Consider the following 25,929-nt stretch of genomic DNA (forward strand, 5'->3'; position numbering starts at 1 on the left):
CAAGGAACCAAGGCAGACTGTTCAGCCCTGCTGCAGGGGATCCCGGATGGAGACCTGGGGACCTGCCCGAGCCAAGGAGCACAAGGCAGCACCCTCCCTGTGCCATTACCTGCTGGCTCAGACACACATCCACACCCTGCAGGGCCACCTCAGACTGCACTGCTGCTGCCTCCCAAACACCAGCCTCACAGGCTGGCTGGGAGACTGGAGCAGCACACTCAGTTCTGTTAACATGCACTGCTGTCATGAATTCAGAGCCAGCCAACTGAAACATTAATGACCTGGTAAACTACAGAAGGAACCTACTCACAGTGAGGTCTGCAGCACAATTGCTTGACTGTTTGGGATGATGAACACCCATAATTCCTCAAGATTCCAGCAGGAGGTGAGGGCTTCTGCACTTTTATAATTCAAGTATAAAATTAAGAATAAAAGTATAGCAAGATACAAATCCACATATCCAGCAGTCCAAATAGTGAAAAATATGAAAGAAATATGCTATACTAGGAGAAAGTCAGTAGCTGCAAAAATCATACAAAAAGGGTATTCAGATGAGTCACTACACTACCTGTAATTCTTAGAAATACTGCAGAGGTAACTTGCCACACCAATTCCACCACAGACACCACCAGCATTTCCAGTTGAAAAACCACCTCAGCTTTTCTGAAAGGTTTTCTAAGAAATCCTTTTTTCTCCTTTAGCAAGCCATGACTCATTGCCCTCTATAGCACAGACAGCTACCAGATACAGAACCTTAAGTGCCAGAAAATGCTCCACTAGCTCACAGAGAGTGTTTCAAGTGGAAGCTTCAAAACGGCCTCCAGAACCACACTCATGTTCAAAGGAGGTGCTAGAGAACACGGCTGTGTGAAATTTGGCAATACAGATTCACTGGCAGGAACACGGAGGTTAGTTTTGGCTCACAGAAAATCCTCCACCCTGTAGTTTGCTTTGAACAGTTTTAATGAAAAACTCAAAGTGAGATTCAGCTGTAACCATCAGTTTTTATACAAGGTCGCTTGAAAGCAACAGAAAAAAATTCAACTTCTGTATTCATAAGGTTGGAGGGGGTATATATTTCTTTTTAGAAGAGACTTTGTATTTTAATTGTCTTTGGAAGAGAAGGTAGCTGGAAGACTTATAATTCTCTCTCACATATGCATGTAGGCAACCAAACAGCAATGTGGTAGAGGAGGGAGAGACTTAGTAAGTACACCATACACTATACAAGTAAGTACATCTGTAGCACTAGGCAGCAGACAAGGCAGTCCACTTTACTACTTCCAGAAAAAAAGTTAGCCACCCCGCCCACCTATTTGCAGCAGCATAGCAAGAAAATGCTGCTCTCTTCAGCCTGAATAGAAATTTATCTCAGACAAAAAATCTAAAGATGCCTCCAGCAGTACTGAGGCCCAAATCATTATAGCTTTGCCTCTTGTATTGTGAAAAATCTCAAGCCTCAACACACAAATGGAAGGTGAATGAGGTAAATCACAGGATGTCTTATTCTGACACGTGACAAGAGGAAGGAGAGAAAAAACCCACTTGGGAATGGGGAGCAGGAATACAAGATAAGCAGGACAGCCAGCCTCCCCTTGATAAGCGTGCAAGTGAGCTGCCTGCCTCTCCAGGATCTCCAAACACTTTAAAGGCAAGCGGTAGTTACAGGCCACTAGAACATTTTCCACCCAGAAGACCTTTGATTTAAAGGGAGGGTCCCCCCCCACACACCCTAAAAAATGAAGAATATCTTGCTAACTCAGACCACCAACGTTTACTTCAAGTTTTCTGCTCCCTGTAAAACCAGAGAACACATACTTAGCTTTACTCTCCTACAGACTACACTGAAAATGTCAGAAAACAGGACAAGCTAGCTTATAAATAATTGCAAAGCCCCTCCTGAAAAGGGCTGAGAGGGAGGTAGGATGAAAGCTTCCAGCCAGGAAAGCTGTGACTGCCAAGGAGCAGAACAGAATAAGGACAAGGACAGTGTGTGATATCCCAGCTCCATCTGTACACAGAAATAAAAGGCATTGAGGAAAATATCAGTGCGGCTTATGGCAGGCATTCCCAGGTGTGGGAAAATCCTCAGGGGAAAAGCACCATCAACAGAAAATACAGCAGACCTTATAAGAGACAGCTGACGTGGCAGATCCTACAAAAGCTTGTCTGCAGTATCTGAGCGTCTTTTGTTCCCTAGCCCCATTCTTTCACCTGGCAGCTCACAGATTAAAAGACCTGAGAGATGTTCCTGTCACAGAAGACTTTTCCTCAAAAGGCTCCCAAAAGGAGGAGGGACCAGGGTAATGCAGGGTCCACTACAGGGGATGCGTGGCCGTGGAAGCTTTAACCTTCTAATAACAACTCCCCTACTTTTCTGGAAATTCTCCCTAACCCTATCCCCTCATTACCTGCAGAGTGATAACAAAGCCAACACTGTCCATCAAGTCTCAATCTGAGATGACTCAATTATTCTCAGGAGCTTTGTGTTCATTTTTTCAGCCTGGCATCCTAAGAAAACAAGGTTTATATCATCATATTGCCTGTTGTATGTCTTAACTGTTTGTCCCTTCCTATTAACTTTTGAATCACACCATCCTGCAGATACAGGGCTATGAGAGAAATTGAGTTTCTCGGATAGAAATTGAGTTTCTCTAGGATTGGTGAACTTGCCTTTGATTGGGTAGGGCAGAGACCCCAGTTCATGTCTCTGCTGAGAGAAAGGCTAAGAGCAGAGTCAGCACTTATCCCTGCTCTGGGGCCTGTCCCAGGCAATCAGCACACGTGTGTCACCCCGCCAGACAGCACCGCTCATCCTGCTTCTTGTCCTGCTGGTAAGCAAAGGATGGGAAGGGGGGGATGAGAGTGCTCTGTGGGGAATGGGGTCGGGTGGAGGGCTGAGCTGGACTTCAGTGGAGAAACACATCATCACAAGTCTGGCCTCATATTCAAGAAAACTTATTTTCTCTGCCAAATTGCCTGTAACTTCATGACACATCATCAAGGACAAATGACAGTATTTATCAAGTACTCACTGAATCCAGAATGTAGCTACACACAAAAGAGCAACCAGTTAAGAGAATTCATCCATTAGATTTGTTGCAGCAACTTTTTCTTCTTTTTTGCCCAAGCAATGGAAAAGTCATGTTGAAGTCAATTTATTTCCTAATGTCACCACTTTCTAGGTCTGCACAATTAATGCAGGGTTTCTTGAAACAAGTAGAAAGAGTGTGATGAATCAAATGTGAGCACTCGGGAAACAGTGCTCCCACAAGACCACAAGGCTTGGCTCTGGAGTCAGTTTGTGACATTGCTTACAAGCAGCTATACACCCCAAGTGTGCTCTGCAGAGGCATTTTTCTGTATCTACTGACTAAACGATCCATTTTTAAGGAAAAGTGAAGGAACAAAAAAAAGGCCCTTTTTTGCTGTAGCACCACATGGTAAATTTCATTAGTCCTGTCCCAACTGCTTCTAGTGACAGTGGAGTGTTTGTCTGAATTTTTAACAGATGTTTCTGAGTACTCTTGTCCACTTCTCTCTCCTGAGGATTTCTGCAGTGGGATAGCTCTAGATAGTAATACAAGCAATGCTTGTAAGAGGCTCTGGGGATAAATCTGTAGACACTGCATCTAGGATGGGTGTGGGTATGGGTCCAAGCCTTATGAAACTCTGTAAATATTCTCTGAAGAATAGTAAGCTGGACTGGCCCTGCCTGCAGATGTTTCTGAGCTTACCAGCCCCACAGCAAAAAGCAAGATAGCTTACAGATAACTGCAGCACTCCTGAAACAGCCCAAGAGCAAGACTTAAACTGAAATTTATAAAAGCAGGGGTATACTGGAGCAGAACAGAATAATGCAAAGGATGATGTGTGATGGTGTAACACAATTTCAATTCAAAATACCAAAGGTGCTTCAAAGGGGACCAGTTGGGGCCGAGGCAGAATTTCCCAGATGTCAGGTTGCCCTTGGGAACAAGCACTCTGAATTCACTTGACAGGTGTGAAAGTACACAGAAGAAGTCAGTCAGAACACAAATTGCTTAAAAAAAATAAAAATCTCTGCTTTCATTTTTAAAGAAAGTGAGCATCTTGTGCTAACCCCTGGCAAGGAGGCAGTGACGTCTGCCTCAGTTTGTACACAGCCTGAAACAATCAGCTAAAGCATGCTCATGACTGCTAGTTTACATTATCGAAATGGAACCAGAGCTATTTAATTCTAAAATGAAATCTATTAAAGCTATTGTCAGTGTTTCACAGCAGCTGAAACTGTGTTTTTTAAAAGGTCAGTCTACTAGCTAGAGAGTGAAAACAAGCAAGGCGGCTGTGCCAGCCCTTCAGACACGGCTGCATCCTGCAGTCTGGTTCTGCATTCCCTTAAATGTCGGGCAAGGAGCAGCAGTGAGGTCTCAGCGGAGCCCGGCCGCCCTGGCAGCCGCGGGGGACAGGGCACGGCCACAGGAGCTGCACTCAGTCCTGGGGGGACAGGGCACGGCCACAGGAGCTGCACTCAGTCCTGGGGGGACAGGGCACGGCCACAGGAGCCGCACTCAGTCCTGGGGGGACAGGGCACGGCCACAGGAGCCGCACTCAGTCCTGGAGGGACAGGGCACGGCCACAGGAGCTGCACTCAGTCCTGGGGGGACAGGGCACGGCCACAGGAGCTGCACTCAGTCCTGGGGGGACAGGGCACGGCCACAGGAGCCATGCTCAGTCCTGGGGGGACAGGGCACGGCCACAGGAGCTGCACTCAGTCCTGGGGGGACAGGGCACGGCCACAGGAGCCGCACTCAGTCCTGGGGGGACAGGGCACGGCCACAGGAGCCGCACTCAGTCCTGGGGGGACAGGGCACAGCCACAGGAGCTGCACTCAGCCCTGGGGGGACAGGGCACAGCCACAGGAGCTGCACTCAGTCCTGGAGGGACAGGGCACGGCCACAGGAGCTGCACTCAGTCCTGGGGGGACAGGGCACGGCCACAGGAGCTGCTCTCAGTCCTGGGGGGACAGGGCACGGCCACAGGAGCCATGCTCAGTCCTGGGGGGACAGGGCACGGCCACAGGAGCCTCGCTCAGTCCTGGGGGGACAGGGCACGGCCACAGGAGCCGTGCTCAGTCCTGGGGGGACAGGGCACGGCCACAGGAGCTGCACTCAGTCCTGGAGGGACAGGGCACGGCCACAGGAGCTGCACTCAGCCCTGGGGGGACAGGGCACGGCCACAGGAGCTGTGCTCAGTCCTGGGGGGACAGGGCACAGCCACAGGAGCCACGCTCAGTCCTGGGGGGAGCGCGCTGCACCCATGCCTTTCCGGGGCAGAAGGGGATGGCTGGAGAGGACATAACTTTTTTTCAACCCATTCAGCTTTGTGGCCGCTGTGTCATTCACAACAATACTACAGCCCTCCCCAGCCCCCAGAAAACCCATAAAAACCCCAACCTATGAACCATTTCCCCCACAAACAGCATAGCAGAGCCCCAAACACCCCCACAGCTAGCACAAGGCTTAGCATGTGCTCTCACCTTCTGTACTGGCATTTCTGTTAACCCCTTTTGTAAGATCATTTGACTCAATTTCTAAATTCCTAATTCTGAAAAACACTTGTTAAATATTGGCCCTGACTGCTGCACGAAGTGATAGCTTGGTAGTCATAATCCACAAGATATATTTAGCTTCACAAACTCATCATCAATGGATCTTGAAAGCATTGTAGCCAACCGACTGGAAACCACATGCAATACAAACACATAATAGAACTTTTAATGTGCAAAGAGACTAAACAAAAAGATCCTTGACCTTCTTGCTTTCCCTTGCATACCATTATCCCCAGTGAGACAGCAAATGGAATGACGTGGAGAGCAACAGCTACCAAAAAGCAACTTTGGAAGCCAATTTCTACAGTAGTTAAGCAGTTAATGACGTTAATCAGAATGATAACTTATTAAATTCTATATTTATGCAAATAGCATTTTGGCATATCGCACGGAGACCTGAGTAGCGGAGCTTGCCAGGGAAAGGTCCCAACATCTTTTCTGTTTACCATTTGCGGGTTTTTAATACCATGTAAAACCACCTGCAATGGTCAGTATGTCAGATAAACCACACAAATAAAATGCAACAGTCACAAATTAATATCCATTATTCCAAATAGATTAATGAACAAATTGTTGAATTCTTAACCTTTATGAAGCAGAGATTTATCTCTGCAGCCACATCCAATCTCTGCCATTATCTTTTAACAAGATGACTTTTCTTATAGACCTTCCTAAAACAGGCAACAATTATTGAACAAAGAAAATAACGGGTAGCCCTCCCCATCTCCGTGCTACAGTAGCTAGGGAATATATGGCACAAAAAATATAAAGTAACAGAGTAGTTTATGACTGACATGAAAGGACATTTTCCGTGTGTAATGAGATGAATCAGAAAATCTGCAGTTCAGGGTAGGCAGAATTTACAGTAATCTTAGTCTTGTAAAACCAGTGTGGAAAACTTACTGTTTTCCAAGAGAATCTCGGCTGCATTGAAATTCAACAAGGATGGAAGGAGCAGGGGATTGGATGAGCAGCTATGAATTGCACTTTTAATTGCTTTCAAGATGTCAAAAAAGAACATCAAGATGTGCTTATGCATTTAGTTTCCCCTTGCCTTGATTCTGTTGTTTAGTAGAATTCAATTCTGACAGATTTTACCCATTCATTCAGTTTCTTCTCTATCTTCACAAAAATGAGGTGGGAACCACTTCTGCAAGATGTGCAAAATGAGTAATTCATGAATTGAAATTGTTACCTCTGTTTGGAAAATCAATAATATTGCTTATACACAAGCCCTAATTGTTGATTTATTTATGTAAATATCTTGGTATCTGGGTACCTTTTCTTTGTGCAAACCTTGCAACACAATGTTCAAATATCTCTAGAAAATATAATTACCTTTTTTCTCCCCTTTGGGTACAAATTTCTGTGTTTTAAATGAATGTGTAGGTTTCCTGTTGCTGCATGAAGCCTTCATTTCAAAACACCAACTAACTCTAGGTTTAATTAAAACAGAATGTTTTATATCACAAACACCTTTTTTTTTACAGCACATATCTTCTTTACCTTAACGCGACTACTGCCTATTAAAAGAAGAACAATTTTTTAAAATTATATTAATGAAATAATTCAAAGTTTTACAGCAACTCACTTTATAGAGGGAACTTATGCAAGCACCGAAGCCTTTCCAGAGAAAACAGGATTCTCCACACCTCCCTCTGGCTTTTCTCCCTACTGAATGCCGTGGCCTTCACTCAACCAAAGGAAATGAAAGACAGACTGAGACAACAGCATCACGTGGGTGAAGGTCAGATTGATTTTCAGCTGTGTGGTGCTGTTTTATCACCCTAAGGACAAAAGTTAAGCCCTTCATTGTTTTTCATGTCTGCTTTAACAGAGCAACTTTTTTTTTTCCCCCTGAAATTTTGGTTAGGGCCCATACCATTAGACTTATCAAGGATAGCCTAATTTAAAACATTTGTGAAGATCTTCCATCCTCACAGTAAAATCCAGAGCAGCCCACACACCACAAAATTTCCATGAGTTTCCTCTACTCCCTGTGTACAAACAGTGGCTCCTTCAAACTACGGAGGTTTCTGCAGTGACATTCGCTGACAGCAAAAGCAGAGTGGGACACAGCTGCTGGCTGTTTGCAGTGATCCTGGGCACAGGAGAAGAGCAGTTGCTATCTCAAAAGGGGCAAGTTCACAAATTGTTTTTTCTCCCCATCCTCCCTTCCTTTCCTCTCCTCTCTGCTCAGAGAGGCCAAGCTCTCAAAGAGCTGAGCTTCCTGCCTGTCACTCAGCAATCTGGACGTGCACGGCCAATTACTGTGGCAGCCTCTGGAAAAACAGGGAGTTTTGCTAACTCTGATTGCACTTTTTCCAACTCCAATCCTACTTACAGAATCACTCTCCCCCAACTTGCTGTTAAGAATCGGCTTTCCTCATTTCTCTTCTAACTGAGAGAAATTCTCCCCAAAGTAATGATGTTATTTTCAATAGTCAATTTTAGCTAGTCATGTCTTCAGTACTGAACTGATTAACCTAAAATGAGGCATTTTGTACATCACAGATACATATGTGCATACCTAGTTATGGAGAGAAAGCATCTTCCCTCCCATTTCCATTTCTCTGACAGGCAAAAAATTCACTATTCTCTCATTTAAGTTATGAAACAAGAAAATGCTACTCAGTTTCATTTCCTTTTGTTTTAAATGTTGGGTTGAATTTGTCTTATTTTGTGAGAAGAGTGCAACAGCATCATGACTGCTTCCTAAAGATAAGTCTATCCTCCATAAAAAGCAAGGAATACTATCTGCTTTATTTACATGTACCAGAGGCCCTGGACCAAATCAAACCCAGTTACACTCAATACCATTGAAATTCCTTGGAATACAGTTCCTACATGAAACAGCTCTTGTAAAACAAACCATGAGAAGTGTCTGTGAGAGAAGGAGGAGTTGTTATGGTCTGTAAGGTGACATCAAGCAGCTATCCAGGTTGGAACTGGATGCAGTCTGAATGCAAAGTAAATAATATTCTCAGTTTTGTGAACAAAGATTTGACTAGCACATGTCTTTAGTTCATCTGAACCTAGCTGGGTCTGCCTCTGAAGCAGCACACAGAGCAGGGTGATTTCTCCCAGCACCCGAGGAGATCTGCCAGTCCCCACAGGATGGTTCAAGGAAGGCTCTGCAAGTGCACAGAGCTCCAAGGAAGAGCCAGCTCTGGAAAATGGACAAGAGAACAACTGCAGCTGGGAGTCAAGGAGAAACCAGTAACACAGCAAGGTGTCCCTTAAGTGGATAAACTGTGAATGACTGTTTCGTGCAGGGCTGGGAAAGGGCCAATACCAGCACAGCAACAGAGAGGAGACTGCTGGGAACAAGATGCAAAATGGGACAGTCCAGAAAGGAGCAAGAAGGAAAAAGCCTTTGAGGAGGGACCACAGGGACACATGCACAGGCAACAGGGAGAGGAAAGGGCAGAGAGTGGCCACTCCAAACACACAGCCGGAACGCACAAAAGCACAATCCCAAATGGTGCAGATACAGACCACAACCTAAGTACTACCATAAATAACTACCCTAGATGGAGACTGGATTTTTGGCTGGTTTGGGCTTGGTTGGTTGCTATGGAAAGCTTTGATGAAGATTGAATAACGTACTTCAAACCTGCTTACACTACTCTTGGAGTCCAGTAAATTACCTCTATTCAGTTTTGCTGAAAGAAAGTAAACACAGGTGTGTATGTATTTATATTTCTGTACACTGTGAATTCATAAAGGAAATTTACTTCTGTATTTCCAAACTTTCTAATGAATAATTAGTAGATGTAGATTTCCAAAATGACCATTTAGTATAAATTATATCAAATCTCATTTATTTTAAGAGATATCATTAAGTATAAAGTCTGCATGAGTGAACTGAGTTCACTGCAGAGGAAATGACTGGGAATTATGTTGAAAAATCTATTCAAATGTTTAATGTAACAGATTCCCTGGAGAAGAGAAAAGCAATGGGCTTCTTCAGCCTTTCCTTATGTCCTCCTCAGCAAGTATAACAGTAATTGAGTAGCAACAAAAAGAGGAGCCAAAAAGTCTTTCATCATTATGGCTGAGAACGATTTTCAAGAAAGCCCAGGGAAGAGACTGACCCACACGCCAAAAAAATGATGCTTTCAAGAGGAAGTTCACTGCCACCATTACTGATGTCACCAGCAACAAAACCCACCTGGATTAAAGACCTTGGCTGTTCAACCAATTTCATGCATGTCATTAGGCAAATCAATGCAGCCACAGTAATTTTCATCCAAAATAATTCAGGCTGTTAATGGGAAAGGTCTTGAGATCTCCCCCAAATGCTGACCTCTTGTTCCCCTCATGTTGACATAAAGCTTCTTCAGCTCCATAGGGCACCAGATCTGGGAGCCGCACAGACTAAAAATCAATCCCTTTAATTGTCACCAACGGCTGCTCCCAAAAACAACACAAACCTTTTACCGGCATAAGGCAAAAGACAGAAGGGAGGAAGGAAGCAGTCCAGTAGCAGTCAAAACTTAAGCCATATTAGAATGAAAAGTCTTTAATTTCATGATGATAAAAATACAAATTTATAGGAAGGGGCACAATTTTTAGGAAGGGGTTGCAAGAATGCTTAAAGATTACAAAGTGCTTGAATGCCCTACAAAGTATTTAGCATGAACAGATCAAGTGCCTTGAAAATGCCAAATCAATTTTTCATTAGTTAAGACAATGAACACTGCTCGTAATAAGCAAGATGTTTGAATAACATTATCTATATTTAATATGTCGTTTACTTAAATTTCTACTGAGTATATTTTCAACAATTTTAAATTGAATATGAAATTGTAACACTTACCCTACTATTAAAAGCACCTATTAAATTACTTACACGAAACAGCATTCAAAATGTACACGCTTGCTGCCAAAGCTTTGAAGAAAGTCAGAAGCTGCTTGGACCTCTGATGGAGGTCCTCTGATGTGCAAGCCCAGCTTAGAGAGCAACAGCCTCTCCAGCAGGTGCAGAGAAAATGTTTCCCTTATTCAGTTTATTTGAGTGGTTCAGTCCAACACGCAGTTTGTTGAGAACAGAGGAACCGCTTGGCAGACGATCCCTAGTTTGCTTCTTGCCAGCTACAGCAAAGACAGGCGTGAGACGCCCGCGGAGCACACGGGCACCCGGCTGAGGCTGTCCCGGGAGGACACGCAGCCGGGTGGGTCCCCGCCGCTCCCGGGGCGCCCGCGCTGCCCTCCCGCCGGCCGGCACTCCAGGCAGGCCGGGCCGCGCTCCTGCGCCCAGGGCCACGCGGAGATGCTCCAGCAGGGCTCCCAAAGCCAGCCAGCTGAAGAGGACCAACCCATGCTGGCAGGTTTCCCTAAAGCCAGCCGGCACCAGGGGGTGGAGGCTGCTTTCTGGCTTCCCCAAGCCTGGAGCACAGTTAATAACATGCCAGCTGTATCTGCAGACAAGCCAAGTTTAATGAGGCTACAACAAAAGCATTCAAATATGCACTACAGAACTTCTGTGGGGATTTTTTCTAGAGCTTGTTTTTAAAAAATGAAAGATAGGAATTCTTGACAATGTTTGTACACACACTTCCTTCGTTTTTAATTGATTTTGTTTTAATTATATGCTGCAAATTCAAAGAAATCAACATTAGAAAGACTTGTTTAATCCCACTACTTCCAACAGCAAAATTATGCTGTGTGATGAGTGCTTGAAATGCACTGCTGGTTGCTTTTTTCTTAATAAACATTGAAGTCTTAATTGTTTTTCCCCTACGTGGCCAGACACCATCTTTCTGTCTGCCAGGTCTTCACACGAGGGCAAGTCCTCACCTCCTGCTTGGGAGCCAGCACAGACACACCAATGTGAGCTCATCTCTGGCACAAGTGACGGACGAGATAGCTGACCCCTCACTCTCCCACCAGCCATGCCTCACGACATCCCTCTCTCCTACTCTGGGCCAAGGTACACCAGGTATCAATAAGAGGATTGCAAACAGGGACTCAGAGGTGGGAGGGAGCAGCAAAATAAGCCTGCTCAGGCATGAGAGGATGGAGAAGGTAGAAAAGGGGCAATTGCACACTGTCTCCTTCACCAGAAGAACCAGAGTATCAACTGAAAGCAGGTGACAAAAGTGAAGTGAACAAAAGGTGATGCTTTTCCCCAATGCATAGTTGAACTCTGGATTCCCACCACAGGAAAAGCTAACTGCACTTCAAAATGGAAATTCAAGGAAGATTGTCTGAAAAAAAATTAAATAAAAAGCACCACAAAGTGCTTAGGTAAGTTTGTTGACAGCTAGAAAAATGTCCTGGGAAAACAGCATGATGGGACCATCAGGCTGGCTCAGTACAGCCATCCTCATATGAAGAGTATTCTCCCAATTGTCTGAGATGGGATAGGGGAAGAAAGCAGGAAAAAACCCCAAACTCTCCATTCAGCTCTTTTTCACTGCTTACATGTGCAGTCTGAAGAGCTCAATGGCTCTGAATCTGCCAAGGCTGTTGATATGGCCATCAGTTTTGTCCCTCAACAACCCACACGAAGGCAGTGCATGCCCTTCAGCAGTGTCCTAGCCATTATAGAAATAATCCATGCTCTTGTCCATCTGAGACAGGACAACCCCATCACATCCTCCATTCAGCTCTCTAAGGCTTTATTAAAGGTGTCTTTGTAACAAGCACATATCTATTGTAGTCTCCAGGCTATCTTCACTGCAGTCCTGAATTGAGTTTCATATACTGGGTTTTGTCTACAACCCTCTGAATGCTGGGACCTGTTTATGGCAAACAGGGATCCTCCTTCCTGTAGGCACAGCTGCTCGTGTAGCTCTCACCAGTCTCCAGCCTGGGAAGGAACTCTTTCCACTGAAACCCCTCCCTCCTTCTTTTCTTTATTTTTTTTTTTTTCCCCTAAAACCCATAACCCATTCATTATTTACTTCGATTTCTGTATGCTGAGAAACAAACCTGCCCTATGTAGACCCCCACAAACCTCCTTCTGCTGTACCATGGCAATGGATTACCCTTGCAAACAGAAATCTGAAGCAAGAGGAGGAGAAGGGGAGGTGGAGCTCCAGCACCCCAGAATTGCTGTGTGAGGCCTGAGCTGGTGCAGGGGGATCAGGCAGGCTCCAGCTCCCAAATGCAGCTCCTGCTGCACACAGGAGCTCCATGGCCAGCACCCAGCACAGCTCCTGCTTCACAGCATTTGGGGTGCTTCGGTCTCTGTGCATCTCTCTGTTGCTGGTGCAGTGAAGGAGAAGAGACTGGCTGTTCAGCCAGCCAGGGGCAACCTGTTCAAGATCTCCAAAGGACACGCTTCCTTTAAGAGGCCTCATTTGAAACATGCACCCACTTTCTCTTTTATCCACTTCCATGCATACCTGTGCTTACTTTGCAGACTACTTTATGAACTAGATAAAAACAGATAAAAGAACTCAATTAAAGTAGTAAGAATTAAACGGTCCCTTGCCAATACAAGCAGGCTAACTTGTCATCCTCAGCTCCTCACTGGGCCATATGTTTAAAAATGACAAGGAAAATGGTCTTCTTGTGTGAAAAACATATGCTGCTTGAGGAAAGACGTCATCATTGCTAAGAAATTTTGTGCAGCCTCAGAATGCATAGACAGGCCATCAGTGACTGCTGGCTATGTGGGAGCTCAGAAAGGGGTGGGGAGAGCTCATTACCTCCCTCCTGCCAGGGGTTTTGGTAACACTCAACCAAGCCGGCCGCAGCCGCGCTGGCAGCGCTCCTATCTGCACACGCAGTGCCTGGTGCTGCCTCCCTCGCCACCATCCCCAGGGGGTTGGCACAAAGGTGGCCGTGGCGATTGGCAGGGGATGGCGCCCGGCACCTGGCACACTCTTATCAGCCAGCGCACTGCCCGGCCCGGCGCGCCGGCCCCGCGCGGATCTGCCGTGGGCTCCGTGCTCGGGGACACCTCCGGGAGGCCGCACAGCAAACCCCAGCTGGGTGTTTACGGCGAGCAGGCATTGTTTGAAACTCGCATGTCCCCCCGCCATCAATCCTTACGGCCACTGGCATGGCTGAAAATCCAGCAGAGACAGAGGAAGAAGAGCTGAGGCTCAGCCCCGCTGGCACCTCGCCGTGCCGAGGGGCTGAGCGCAGGGTCACACACCTGGGGTTCTCACCTACCTTTGCCTGTGTCGACCCTCCGATCTGACGGGCAAGCAGCACTGTCAGGGAGCACAACGCTTGGCACAACTTTGTCAGACACGCGCAGTACACGACACACGACGCCGAAGCACATTTGCCGCGTGTGGGGGCAGAGCCAGCGCTGGTGCCTCAGCACACGCTGCACGGGATGCGCTGCAAAACCTCGGCATGGCCAGAGGTGCTGTAGGCCCTGTTTGACATTTGAGATTTGCAGCTGTGCTTCTGTTTGTCTTCAGATCCCCATTCAGATGTGAGAATGTGCTTTATGTTCTACACGATAAATGCGTATTTTGCTGAGCACCTGCACAGCAAGCCAGTCAGCACAGCTCCTTATCAGCACACTGATTTTCGGGCACGTGCAAGCAGAAGTCCTTGAAAAAGCCTCTTTTCAGGCTGGCTGGGAACATCCAGGTAAACTCAAACAGCACCTGTGTGATGACAGGAGGCAGGGGAGCCAGACCCCAGACCACCCTGCCATGTGTACCCCTGCACCAATGTGGGGTTTCAGAGCTCTCAGCATGGAGGGCACAAATACTGACTGCAGGGAGATGTGCAGCACATGCAGGGAGATGTGCAGCACCTGGGCACTGTGGCCAAGGCGCTGCCAAGCCCTGGGGAGCCCTGTGCTCTCCCTGCACCTGGAGAGGGGACATCTGTGACAAACTAAGGACAGGAGCCTGCACTTGCAGTCCTTCAAGTGATTGACAATAAAAACACTGCCCCGGTGCCCATTTTCAGATCTGGACAGCAAGAACTGAGGACTCCAGGGAAAATCCATGTTTTTACAGTTTGTGAAATTACTGAGCTTTTCTGGTGCCAATTTTAAAACACTGCTATGACCTCTGGAAAGAAGGGAAACTGCATTTCAGCACGACAACGCAGAAAAGAACAAAAAAAGGAAATTTGTTATTTTTTTAAGCTTGAAACACTAGTCAGGTTAAGAGAAAGGAGCAGCATTCTGGCAAGGACAAGAGCACTCAGACTGAACCACAACACAGTAATTAGGGCCAGTAGGTCATTAGACACACAGCTGTATAAACTAGGTGTATAATTAAGTTTCCACACTGCTTTTTCACAACTGTATTTCAGTTTCTTTTGTGGAGGACAATCAGTAATTCATTAATTTAAAGATGTAAAAAAAGCAGCAGCAAAAAGAGAGAGAAGTGACTGATTTGCCAATCAGGTGCAAACAAAGATTACAATTTTGGGAAGGGCTAATTTTGGAAATGCATATAAGACATCTCTCTTTGTCAGTGGGAAGTAAAAAATGCCACCTGACAAAAACATTCATGAGATACTGTTGACAAGCTGCTGTATATGTGTTTCTGGATAAGCATCCCGCAAATGGGGTTGCATGGCAATTATAATTCTTGTAGCAGGTGAAATAAAAGAAAATGCAAAATTATACACTAGTATGAAACAGTTACAGTACCTCGCTTCAAACGTAAGCCTACAAGTTACAGGGCATTTAAAAGAAGCAACTGCAAGACTTTAATTATAAACTAGTTCCTACCGTACAGTAGTTTAGAAAAATCAGCTGCTTCCAAGCTGGCAATATCCATATATAGCTCTGCTGCTGTTTGAAACAGACAACCTGTAAAGTTATCAACAACAGAAGAGGACCTCATGAAATGCTCAGAGTCTCAGCCAAAACCTACTTCTGTCCGCTTCACTGATGTGCTAATTTGCTTTAAAACCTCTACTACATTCACTTGAGAATCTGAAGAAACAACTTTACCTGAGACTATTCTGACCCATGGGAGGAAAAGGGTGGAGGAAGCAAAAAAAAAACAAAGGAAAAAAAAAAAAAACCCACAATAAAATACTGGAGCTAAACCCAGATTAATGCAGGATTAAACACACAAGCCAAATGACAAAGCTTGTGACTTTTTAGCCACTTTTTGTCAGACAACAAAACACCTGGCACCAGCCACCAGACAGTGATCTATCACAGAATACTTTCTTGATGTAGGGAGCCTCTGGTGCTTGTTGTAGGACACAGTAAATTGTAAATCCACATGTAGTTCTTTACTCTTGTCACTAACACTGTAAGATAGCATCATGCTACACTTACACTGTAACAGCAGCATGCAAAAACACATATTAAAAAGGCTGCACATGATGCCAATGGCAATTACTAAGCTCTCTCTAGTTTAGGGGATATGGGATACCAGTGAGTTTTAAAGCAATTTTAAAATATTAACACATCCAGTTTATAACACTAGGTGTTTTTATTTGTTCTCAGAGTATTTTTCAAGATGCTGCCGTTTAAAGAAACAGTTTAAGGCACTGCTTCCAGGACTGCTGCAGGAGTGCACATTTGTGGGGGCAAAATGGGAAACAAGGGAATATATAAGCCAGTAAGGAAATGTGATGTTCTTTTGGTACAAGCTGCCCCCATTTAGGCCTTTTTCAGATCCCTGTAGACACCAGGAACCTACAACCTGCAATCACAGACATCAGTCATGAGCAAAAGGTATAAAAGGCACCTAATTCTGTCAGAAGGAGAACATCTCTACTACACTGACATCAAAAGGAATGCCATGCACCTATGCTACCAGAGATGTCTAGATTTCATCAGTGTTTTGTCCTCAAAGAAACAAGTCTGAAATACATGAAAAAGCAAGGGGGGGAATGGCTGTTTGTTACTTCCTTACATGTCAAAGCACCTCCGTTCAAACTGTATTATAACTTCAGCACGCTGTAATGAATTTCTAAGGGATTCCAGTGAAATAGATGGTTTATCCTGTTCTTTGGAGTGATCTCTTGTAATCCTGCAACACTCCTGAGCTACAATACCTTCCTAACTTCAGTATCCCAAAGGAAGTCATTAGTTATGTTGTATTATCAGCCTGGTGATATTATCACTACAAATATTACCTGTATTGATCTGGAGCCATGTAGACATGCCTGAAAGCCCTGCTTCAGATTAAGACATGAAAATCTAACTTGCCAAGAGGTCAGGCACCGCATTACACCCTCAGGTGTGTCAGGCAGGTATCACAGGGAAAAGGAATGCAGGGTAACTAAGGACACAGGCAAACAGCTTTTTTGTAGGGTAAGATCTTTAAATACAACACCTTTCTAATGCAGTCTTAGCTTTCCACCCAGGTGGTGCAAATCTTTTTAGATGAACTGAACAAAGACACACATTTTGCATGCTTTCCTCAAAAATTCTCATCATTATCAGACCACGTATCAAACTGGTATATCTGAAAGGGTTGTTTTTTCCTCAAGGTAAGGCATGTGAATATCAAGCAATATTCCAGATTGTCTTCATGGAAACATTCTCATTCCAAAATACATGAGTGCAATCTTCCTATTTACTTTAAATCACTACAGGACACTAGATTAAACTAAATATAAAACAGATACTCTAGTTCTGGAATAAGGATTATCCTCACATGGAGACAATTATCACTTATAACATGTATATGCAGATAGTTACATGGTGCCTTTTTGGGACAAAATGTCCTTGTAAATCATCCACACATGTGAAGACAGCAAAAGAAGACAAAATTATGCTACCTGCAATCAAGAATAGCAATTGGAATACTGACAAATTATTTTGATATATCCCTAAAGATACAATTTATTTTTCTTAGTCTCACTAAAATACTACACTGAGGATAAAAAAAAAAAAAACTGAGGTGTGAAAACACTGACTGAGTTTACATGAATAGAATCTCTAGTTTGCCATGTTTTAATGTAGATTTGCCTCTGGAAAAGAATTGATCCTTTTCATAGCACTGCTGTCACCTGTCATAACCTTATGTTCCTGCCCTGGCATCCCATCAGCAGTGCCCGCTGCCCTCTGCCAGTTGTGCCATTACAGCTGTTTGGGGGCCACGCAGGGAACCAGAGCCAAGCAGACATTTGGGCTAAAGAGCCTCCTTTTGTGGGGCTCAGCCCCAGCACCATAAGCAGCTGTCCCAGCACAATTTGAGGAGAAGGGGCAGTGATGGAGCAGCAGCTGCCCAGGGCGCTTCTTCCTTGGAAAGGCCCAGTGTCCACATGGGCTGTGCACTCTGCCTTCCAGTCTGGAAAACAAGGGGTTTTCTGAATAGAAAGTTACATGTTCTTGCTTACTCCCCTGCAGCAGAGTGCCATGTGCAGAAGTCTCAGGCCCGTGCCGTGGCTGTCAGCTGGCTGGGAAATTACCCTGCAAGAAGTGGCCTTTCGATTTTACGCACTTTCAAGTTTGCAGCCTGTCTAGGGCTTAAAGGAGAGTGCAGAGCAAGGAGCCCTGGGGGCAGGCTTAGGACTGCAATCCCTATCTAACTGCAAGCATGGGAAAAGCCCCAACATCCCTCTGTCCTTCCTCCCAGCAAGCAGATGGGAACAAGAGCAGGGAGTCCTCCCCTCTGCAAGCCAGAGTGAGACAAGGGAGGGTGCTCTTGGGGTGGGAGTCAGACCAAGCCAAAGCCTCCACCTGACCCTCCTTCCCTGGTGTATTCCATCCCCTGTATTTTTTCTTGGCTGATCATTTTACTTATGCCCAAAAAGGAGAGCAGAAAACATACACTAATTACAAAACAAATTAAGTGGCCAGGAGGAATATGCACTCAGGGGAAAGATAATGGGATACTGCTGCACCAGAGGAGAAACTAACCCTTCTGCCAGCCTTGACCTACCCGTCTGCCATAACAGCAACTGCCTAAAAATAATTTAGATGAGTGTGGAGGAAGACGTGATGGCAGAGTATTCAACTCTGGGAAGGTGAAAGATAAGAATCCCTGATTTAAATACATATGAACATATTCTGCACTCCCCCTCCTAAGATTTTATTTAATCTTTGGCAAAATCTGCAAAGCTTTTTCCTACCCCTGTAAATCGGCTTAGCATGCTCAGCTGAGTACCTGCTGCTACCGCCGGCCATGCAGAGGCAGCCCTGGAAAAGCAAGGTATGTTGCAATTGTTCACACCGGTGCTCTGAGCTTGTTCTTACTTTACAGAAAGTAAAATCAAGATCAGCGTAGGCTGATGCCATCCTCACTTTCAGAAAATTCAAAAGGCAATGTAATAATAACCTAGGGAGAATGCTGTATTTTTAGGGTGGGATTACAGAACTCGCACTATGAATTTTAATCTCGGGAATCATCACGTTCTTTTAGGGGTTCAGAGGCCTTTTTTCCTGGGAGTTTTGCACACTTCAGTCATTTAACTTTTTTAATCTTCCTACATTTGGCGAGAGAGGGAAACATACCTGCCTGAAACTTCTAGTATTAAAAAAACCCACAACATTTTTGTCTAACGTAATTACTGACATATTCCAATTGGAAAGCTGTTGCTTTTATTTTAATTTTATTAAAGGAGTGAACAAAGGCTACCCAAGGCACCACAATAAAATTACATTAACTGTAAAATTACATTATTAATTCTTTAATCTCACTTGAGGCCTCAAGCTGTTGCTATGTCCAATTACCCAGCTAACCACCTGTCAGAACTGTAAAGCTAGTTTAACATTACCTCCAGGACAGTTGTGTGCCCTGTGTTCAGTCAGGTCTGCCAGTGAATCGAAGTCCTGCTGACAGTTATCGCAGGTGTAAATTGACTCATCCTCCATGTCTTCATCTTCCTCATTTCTCTCTTCCTGGCTCGTCACACTGTTCCTCTCTTCCAGGGCCCGGCTGTCCTTCGCTTCGCTCTCCAGCTCTCCTCCCAGGCCACCTGCCAACAGCAAGAACATCCGCTAAGTTTGAAAGGTCTGAAAAATAAGAGCTTTAAGAAGGATGTTGCGCTTATTAAGATACATTTAATTACAGCCGCTCTCACATTATTCCCGACACCTTTCATTATATTAATGTGGTTTTCATATCATGTGGTGCAACAATTCTCAACTGTATTCTCTGCTGCTTAGTGCGAATCCTGCAAACACTCTCTCCTAATCTTCTCTGGTGGGTGTATAGCAGGAGCTTCTAACTCTGTCATATAAAGTTGTTAGTGTTTTATCACTTAACCAGATTCTCAAAGCTTTAAAAATTGGCAAGATTAATTACAGCCCGCAAAGAAAAGGCATGTGCTGAATTTTAATTCTCAGTGCTCTCCTCTTCCCACCGCCCCCAAGCCCCAATATTAGTAACAACAAGCGAAAAAAGATGCTCTAGCTGAATATCCCAAAGCACACACATACCCCAGGACATGAGAGGTCTTGCTGAACTAATGAGAAGCACTTGGTTGGACAGATGAGCCTGACATTGTGCTGACCTAGCTGAGAGCAGATACAGTACATCTAACCTTCAGGTCTCTCCAATATTTTTTATCTTGGTCTGTGGCCAGAGTGTGGGCTAGCACATACATCTTTGCCAACCCCCCCAAGTTTTTATCTGCATTTGTGCACAGGGAGACTGAGGTCTCTGACAGCTTCAAAAACTCCCCAGTGTGGGGGGCCCAGCACCACAGGGCTGTGCAGGTGGCAGCTGGCTCTCCACTGGCCACAGAGAGGGTGGCAGGACAGCTGCTCACTACCCTCAGGACACCCTCAGTGGCCTTTGTGAGGGATAAGCTTGCAGCCACATCCTTCTGCCTCCAGGACACCCCCTTAGCCACTTGGACACTCAGAAGTGCCTGAAGCCAGGCCATGCAGCACTGCAGACAACTCTTGCCTGGGCTCTATGGAGAGGCCACAGAGCTGAAAATTCCCTTGTAAGTCCCTGCTGCCCTCTCAGCAGCAAAGGATGCATTAGGCACACTAGCCATGGTGGCCAAGCTTTGGTGACCAGCTGAAACAGAGCTGCCTTTGCCTCTTCTGCACACAGGCTCCCCAACAGAGGTGATACAGCCCCAAGTGCTACACCTGCACTATTTCACTTGCCTCCACAAGCACTCATGTTCTTAATGCACCCTGTCAGCATGATAGGAACACTTGGGAAGTCATTCAGAAAGTGAAACAGAACCACAGACTCTGCCAGCAGAAGAGATCCTTGCACAACGTCTGACCCCAAAAGCCCAGCAGTTGCTCTCAGCCAGGTGGGAGGCAGATACCACCTTGTTGGTTTGGGATGCATTTGGGTTTTAAGCCATTAAGGAAGTACCAGCAAACAGAGAGATGAATTGTTTCTAAAATCAGATCAGCACCAGATTAAGGACAACCAATGCTGAAAACATGAAGCAAAGCTGAAAATAAAATTTATTAAAGATGAAAACTGGTTACCACAAGCACTGCAATTCAGACACACATGGCTAGAGCTCTGCTACCACTATCCAGCCAGAGCACACTGCATACCATCTTCTGCTCTGTGCATGGTAACATAAATCAAGTGCTGTAAAACACTCTGCAGCTTTCCATGGAGCACTCGTAACACAACTCACCCTTCCAATTGCAATGGAAATATTAAAAATCAGAGCGTGCGTTGGTGTGCCACAGCCTCCCTCTTAGCAGTTAACTGATCTGCACATTTTCAGATTCTTTTGCTGTTAAATTATACATACCTTTCTACTACAAAATTTCCATTAAGGGCAAGATATAATATTCATCTTACCAAATCAGATATGCCACTTGCACAGCAGTAATGAATTTAAAGATTTAGTTATAAAAAGTATCACTCACTAAGCACTCCATATTGTAAGTCATCATCTATACTATGTTTATTCAATAAAATGCCACTAGCTGAACCTCATGCTTTATAGACTCTTCCTTAAATAAAAATGTCTTGTAATGAAAAAAAAACACAATTCTGGTTCTCTTATATTGCTACTTCACCAAATAGTAAGTCATTTTTAGACCTATGCTAGCTTTGCTTTATTTCACACATCATTTAATATATATATTCAAATTATCACTTACATTTTGTCATATTTACTTGGCACACCTTTATACAGTGTCTCATTCCAGACTGCAATCACAAACATTTTAGCTCATTCAGTCTTTTTAAAGCCTATGTCCTGCAGACTTGATAGTTAATAAATCAGAATGTCAGCTCTCCAGTTTTATGACAGAAACCTATAAAAAGAGTCCAAGCATATAAATGTAACCTAAAGAATTGGCACCTGCGTCCATGCTGCCTGCTGACAAAGGCCTCGGGGAAGCACTTCTGAACTGACTTTGCCACAGCCTGAGAAGAAAGGTTTTAGGTAACTTTGGGGAGCTTTAAGGGACCTTCACTAATATTTTTAACAGAACTGCTGTCTTTTGAGAGTTAACCTAAAGACCAGCTGATCTGTTGAGTACACTGTGACAAATTCATCCTTGGTTTTACTCCAATGCTTCGTGACTACACCAGGGATAAAGCTGCTCGACTGAGTCCAACAATAACAAATAATTTAGCACACTGCTTTAGGAAAAGTAAATTGTACAATGTGAGATAAGAAAATAGATTCCCCACTGCAAAGCAAAATTCCAGAAACATTTTTTAATTCCCTGTTGAATGGGAAATCTGATCCTCTAGGCAACTTCTCAAAAGCGCCGTTGCTTGACAGAGCTGTATGTCAAATAACACAAGAGTGAAGCTTGCAGAAATTATTTAGCAAATGCAACACTGCTTTACAATGGGATTGTTTTCTGGTTTTGGCGAGTTAAAGGAATTGTAGATGTCTGCCACACCTCAGTGTTACTGTCCTTCAAACAAAATGCTCTTTAGATTCTGCTGAGAGCCGCACACTCCATGCTCGCCTTGCTATTACCCAACGCTGCTGAGAAAAATCTGTGGTGTTTCTTGGGCTTTTGACCTTTGTCTCTACTCTTTGGCCACAGGCTGCCAGCAGGGTGTGTGGGGTGCGGGCGGCCCTGGGGAGATGCTCCTTGCCCAGGGGAGCACAACAGCCAGAGCAGTGATGGGAATGGGTGGTCCAGCCAGCATGGAAAAGCTTCAAACGCAGCCCAGCTGCTCCCGCAATGAGCTCAGTTTCCCTGATGAGGACAGCAGGCCACGAGCATTCCTCGGGAACTCGTTTCTGCAGAGCTCTGCTGTAGCAGTTCACAAATTTAACCTGCAATTTTCCTGCTGGCAAGAACCACAGGAGCACCTTGCCTGTGGGTGCAAGCACACGGCCAGAGGGGTTTGGGTCACCACAGGAGGCCAAGGTGCTGCTGGCACCACAAGCAGGGGTGGCTTTGGAGCTGGCCCTGGCTCTGAGGGGACACGTCTGTGCACCACCAAGCAAAAGGGCTTTTTGGTTTTGCAGTCTCCAAAAATCAGTGGCTGCCTTGTGGCATCAAGCACAGATATATACATTTATTGCCACAGCTAATTTTTAAGATTGCATTTTTAAGCCTTGGATTTTAGTGAGCTTAATTCAGTAGTAAGTAGTTTCTATCTAGATTGCTTTAAAAATTAGCAATAATCACAGTTACCGACCTGGAGGAAATTGTGCACCAAACACCACTATGAGGACAGCACGGCACCACAGGCTCACACTGGTGTGGTGTGCTCAGCACAATGCTGTGGGCAAATGCCAGCAGAAGGGAACTGCAGGCAGCACCAGGATAAATGATGAGGATAAATGATCACTGATCAGTTCCAAAGACAGAGTAACACTTCAATGTTAAGAGTAATTTTTAAGTGACCTTGCCATTTCTAATGACTGTTCTAACAATCTTCTTCTATGAGTAAGAGAAAATAAAATTTGAGAGATCAGTCTTAAAAGTATACCTCACTACCCAAAATGTGAAGCAATGGGATGGGGGGGCTTTTTTGTTTTTCTTTCCCTTTTTTTGCAACCCTCCCCCCCCGCCACACACACACACACACTTTTTCCCCTGGAGTGGAAGATCTGCAGGGCTTTACAAAAGAATATTTTACCCTATGACCTAAACAATCTGGCCAACAGTCAGGAATATGTTATTCTAATTGCCACTAAAGTTAATGTTGTTAATGACCCTTGGTTTTTCTATACAAGCCAGTTTATGCTCTAGAAATTCACTATCTCAATGGAGACATAGCAAGAACTGGGAGTGTTCCTGCCTGACCTGGTGGTCCAAGGAATGTGGCAAACTTGGCAAAGCTGAAAAAGTGAATTCCCGAAGGCCCAGTTTGAAAGTTGCAGTCAGTAGAAATGCCTTCTGAGCTGTGCTCAAAACAGCTCTGTTACAGGAACAAGGTGCTCCTAAAGCCAAATATTTGAAGACAGATTGCATGTACCATGTTCAGCTCAAGTCAAGAGCAGATTTCCCTTGCTTCAGTGAGCCTGGGACAGACAGCCCTGCCAGCAGGCTGGGACTGTGCTTGGAGCCCAGCGCGGCACAGCCTCAGCCCAGGACCACAGGGACAGCCCAGCCAGGAGAGCCACAGCAAACTGCTCTGGGGCTTTGCTTAGTGGGGCAGGACTGAAGACAGAGCAAGGCCAGAGCTATGCTGGAAAGATGCTGATGCCTCCCTACAATTTCCACTGAAACTCTTGGAAATGGGTAACACCTTGCAACACATGGGCCACAAAATATTGAAAAGAAACCAACCGCAGCTTATTTTTTCATCTGTGGGATCGATTATGGACAGTTTAAATTTTTTATTCTGTCAACACAATACAGGATAGGCAAGCCTTTCTATCTTTGTGCCAGTAAATTTTCTGGGGCTTTTCTTTTTTTTTTTTTTTTAAGCCTGTGGATTTTTGAAGCTGGGATTTATTTTAAATCTAGGGCTGCTCTTAGGAACATGCTATTTAGTGCAGGGTCATGCCTGGCTTTAAATAGGCCCAGTTACGGGGCTTCCATGAAGAAGCAGACACCCACTGATGCAGTGCTAGGCAGCACTTTTCTATCCCAGAAACTTTGCCACACAGAGGTCAAGCTGCAAAGTCACACTGTAAGCACCACATAAACATAAACATCTACACACACATGGACATGCACTGCTCAGGTCTGGCAGCTGGAAGGAAAAATGTAAAATGAAGAGCAGAAAAGAGGCATCTCTTCATTCTTCACCTTGGTCCAAACAAAAACAAAGGTCTCACAAAGGACTATGGTTATTTCTAGAAGTTTCCTGAGATGCAGGACAAGTGACAAAAGTACATGGCACTGAATAAACAAAAGCTAATTGCTGGAGGAGTGATGGGTGCTGGCAAACAACTGACACCTCCTGGGGCTTGGCAGAGCCCCACAGTGTCCACCCAGGGGTGCAGCCTTCCTGCCCTGTGGCCACAGGGCTACCCCAGTGAGACAAAAGGAAAGGAAATTTCATCCATAATTAGGAAATGAGAACAAAAGAGACAAATGACTTAAAGGAAAAGCCTAATCTAAACATTTGTTAGTGAATGTTTTGCTCAGTGTCAAATGCCAAATCAGTGTGGGGGAGGTTTCTACTTTTATGTGGTTTGCTACATTTTAGTGTTGTCTTTAGCTCTGTAATATAGAGAGTCCAAAGTTCTCTGTACTTGTGATCAAAGAATGAAAAAATGCCAAGAAGTCACTAGTCTTTCAGTAATTAAATCAGAAACAAACTTAAACTGAAATCTTCATCATAGTATGAGGTCTTGCCTTTGTTGGGTACTCCCAATCTGTGACTCCTCAACATTTCAAAAGACATCTTTTTTAAACACTTCTATTTTGAACGCAGATATGTGTGTGTGCTACCTCTCAAAGGGCCAGGGCCCTCCTGTGAGCTGCTGTAACCTCTGCAACCGTACCCACACAAAGCTGCCAAAAAGCTGCTCCAGCCAAGCAAACCAGGTCAGAAAGTGTGGATTGCACCCCAGCCCTAGGACCAGGAATCAGAGGCAGCTCATTCCACACATCGAATCAGCACTATGTGCATCAAAGGCAAGCAGGTTTGGTCCTCCATCATGCAGTGCAGCAGACCACTTTCACATGGTGTCAAACCACATGTGGTAAAGAAAAAAGGTGCCCAGCTAATAAACAAAGAGCCAGAAAGGAATAATGCACGGAACACCACAGTATATTCATGCAATGGTAAATCACATGGGATGACTACACAACAGGGCAAGCGAGCAAAGTGCAGGCACACAATCCTGCTGACACTCAGTTGCTGTGCAATGCTCCTCTCGGGCTGAAGAGATCCACACATAAGATCTTGCCTTCCCTCAACAAGAGGAAAAAACAATCATAAAACCAAAAAAATTATTTGGTCCAGCATGTAGTTAATGGTGTTGGCCTCCTAAGACTTACAACTTAATAAAATTGATCTCACTGCAGTACTGTAATGAAGAACAGTAGGATAAGGCTACCCTCGAACCATGAAAATTGCATATTGTTACCTCCTCGTGCCCTCCTAGGGCTATGGCCGCTGCAGCCTCTG

At 44.9% G+C, this 25,929-nt stretch overlaps 1 protein-coding gene across 7 annotated transcripts in view; it reads right to left on the bottom strand.

Annotated features, from left to right (window-relative positions):
- ZNF423 (zinc finger protein 423) overlaps nucleotides 1–25,929 on the bottom strand; it is a 228,206-nt gene that overhangs the window by 141,131 nt on the left and 61,146 nt on the right. For 4 of the 7 annotated variants that reach the window (XM_031505849.2, XM_021536121.3, XM_077786322.1 and 1 more), the window contains 2 exons: nucleotides 19,211–19,411; nucleotides 15,255–15,335 (listed from right to left, as the gene is read on the bottom strand). In XM_031505849.2, the coding sequence (XP_031361709.1) occupies nucleotides 15,255–15,335; nucleotides 19,211–19,411 (282 nt within the window). Of the gene's footprint in view, nucleotides 1–13,720; nucleotides 13,921–15,254; nucleotides 15,336–19,210; nucleotides 19,412–19,516; nucleotides 19,644–25,929 lie in introns of those variants that run through there. The other 3 variants (XM_031505850.2, XM_021536124.2, XM_077786324.1) reach the window with 3 other exon arrangements.

Source organism: Lonchura striata, chromosome 13 (assembly GCF_046129695.1).
Source record: "Lonchura striata isolate bLonStr1 chromosome 13, bLonStr1.mat, whole genome shotgun sequence".
NCBI lineage: Eukaryota > Metazoa > Chordata > Aves > Passeriformes > Estrildidae > Lonchura > Lonchura striata.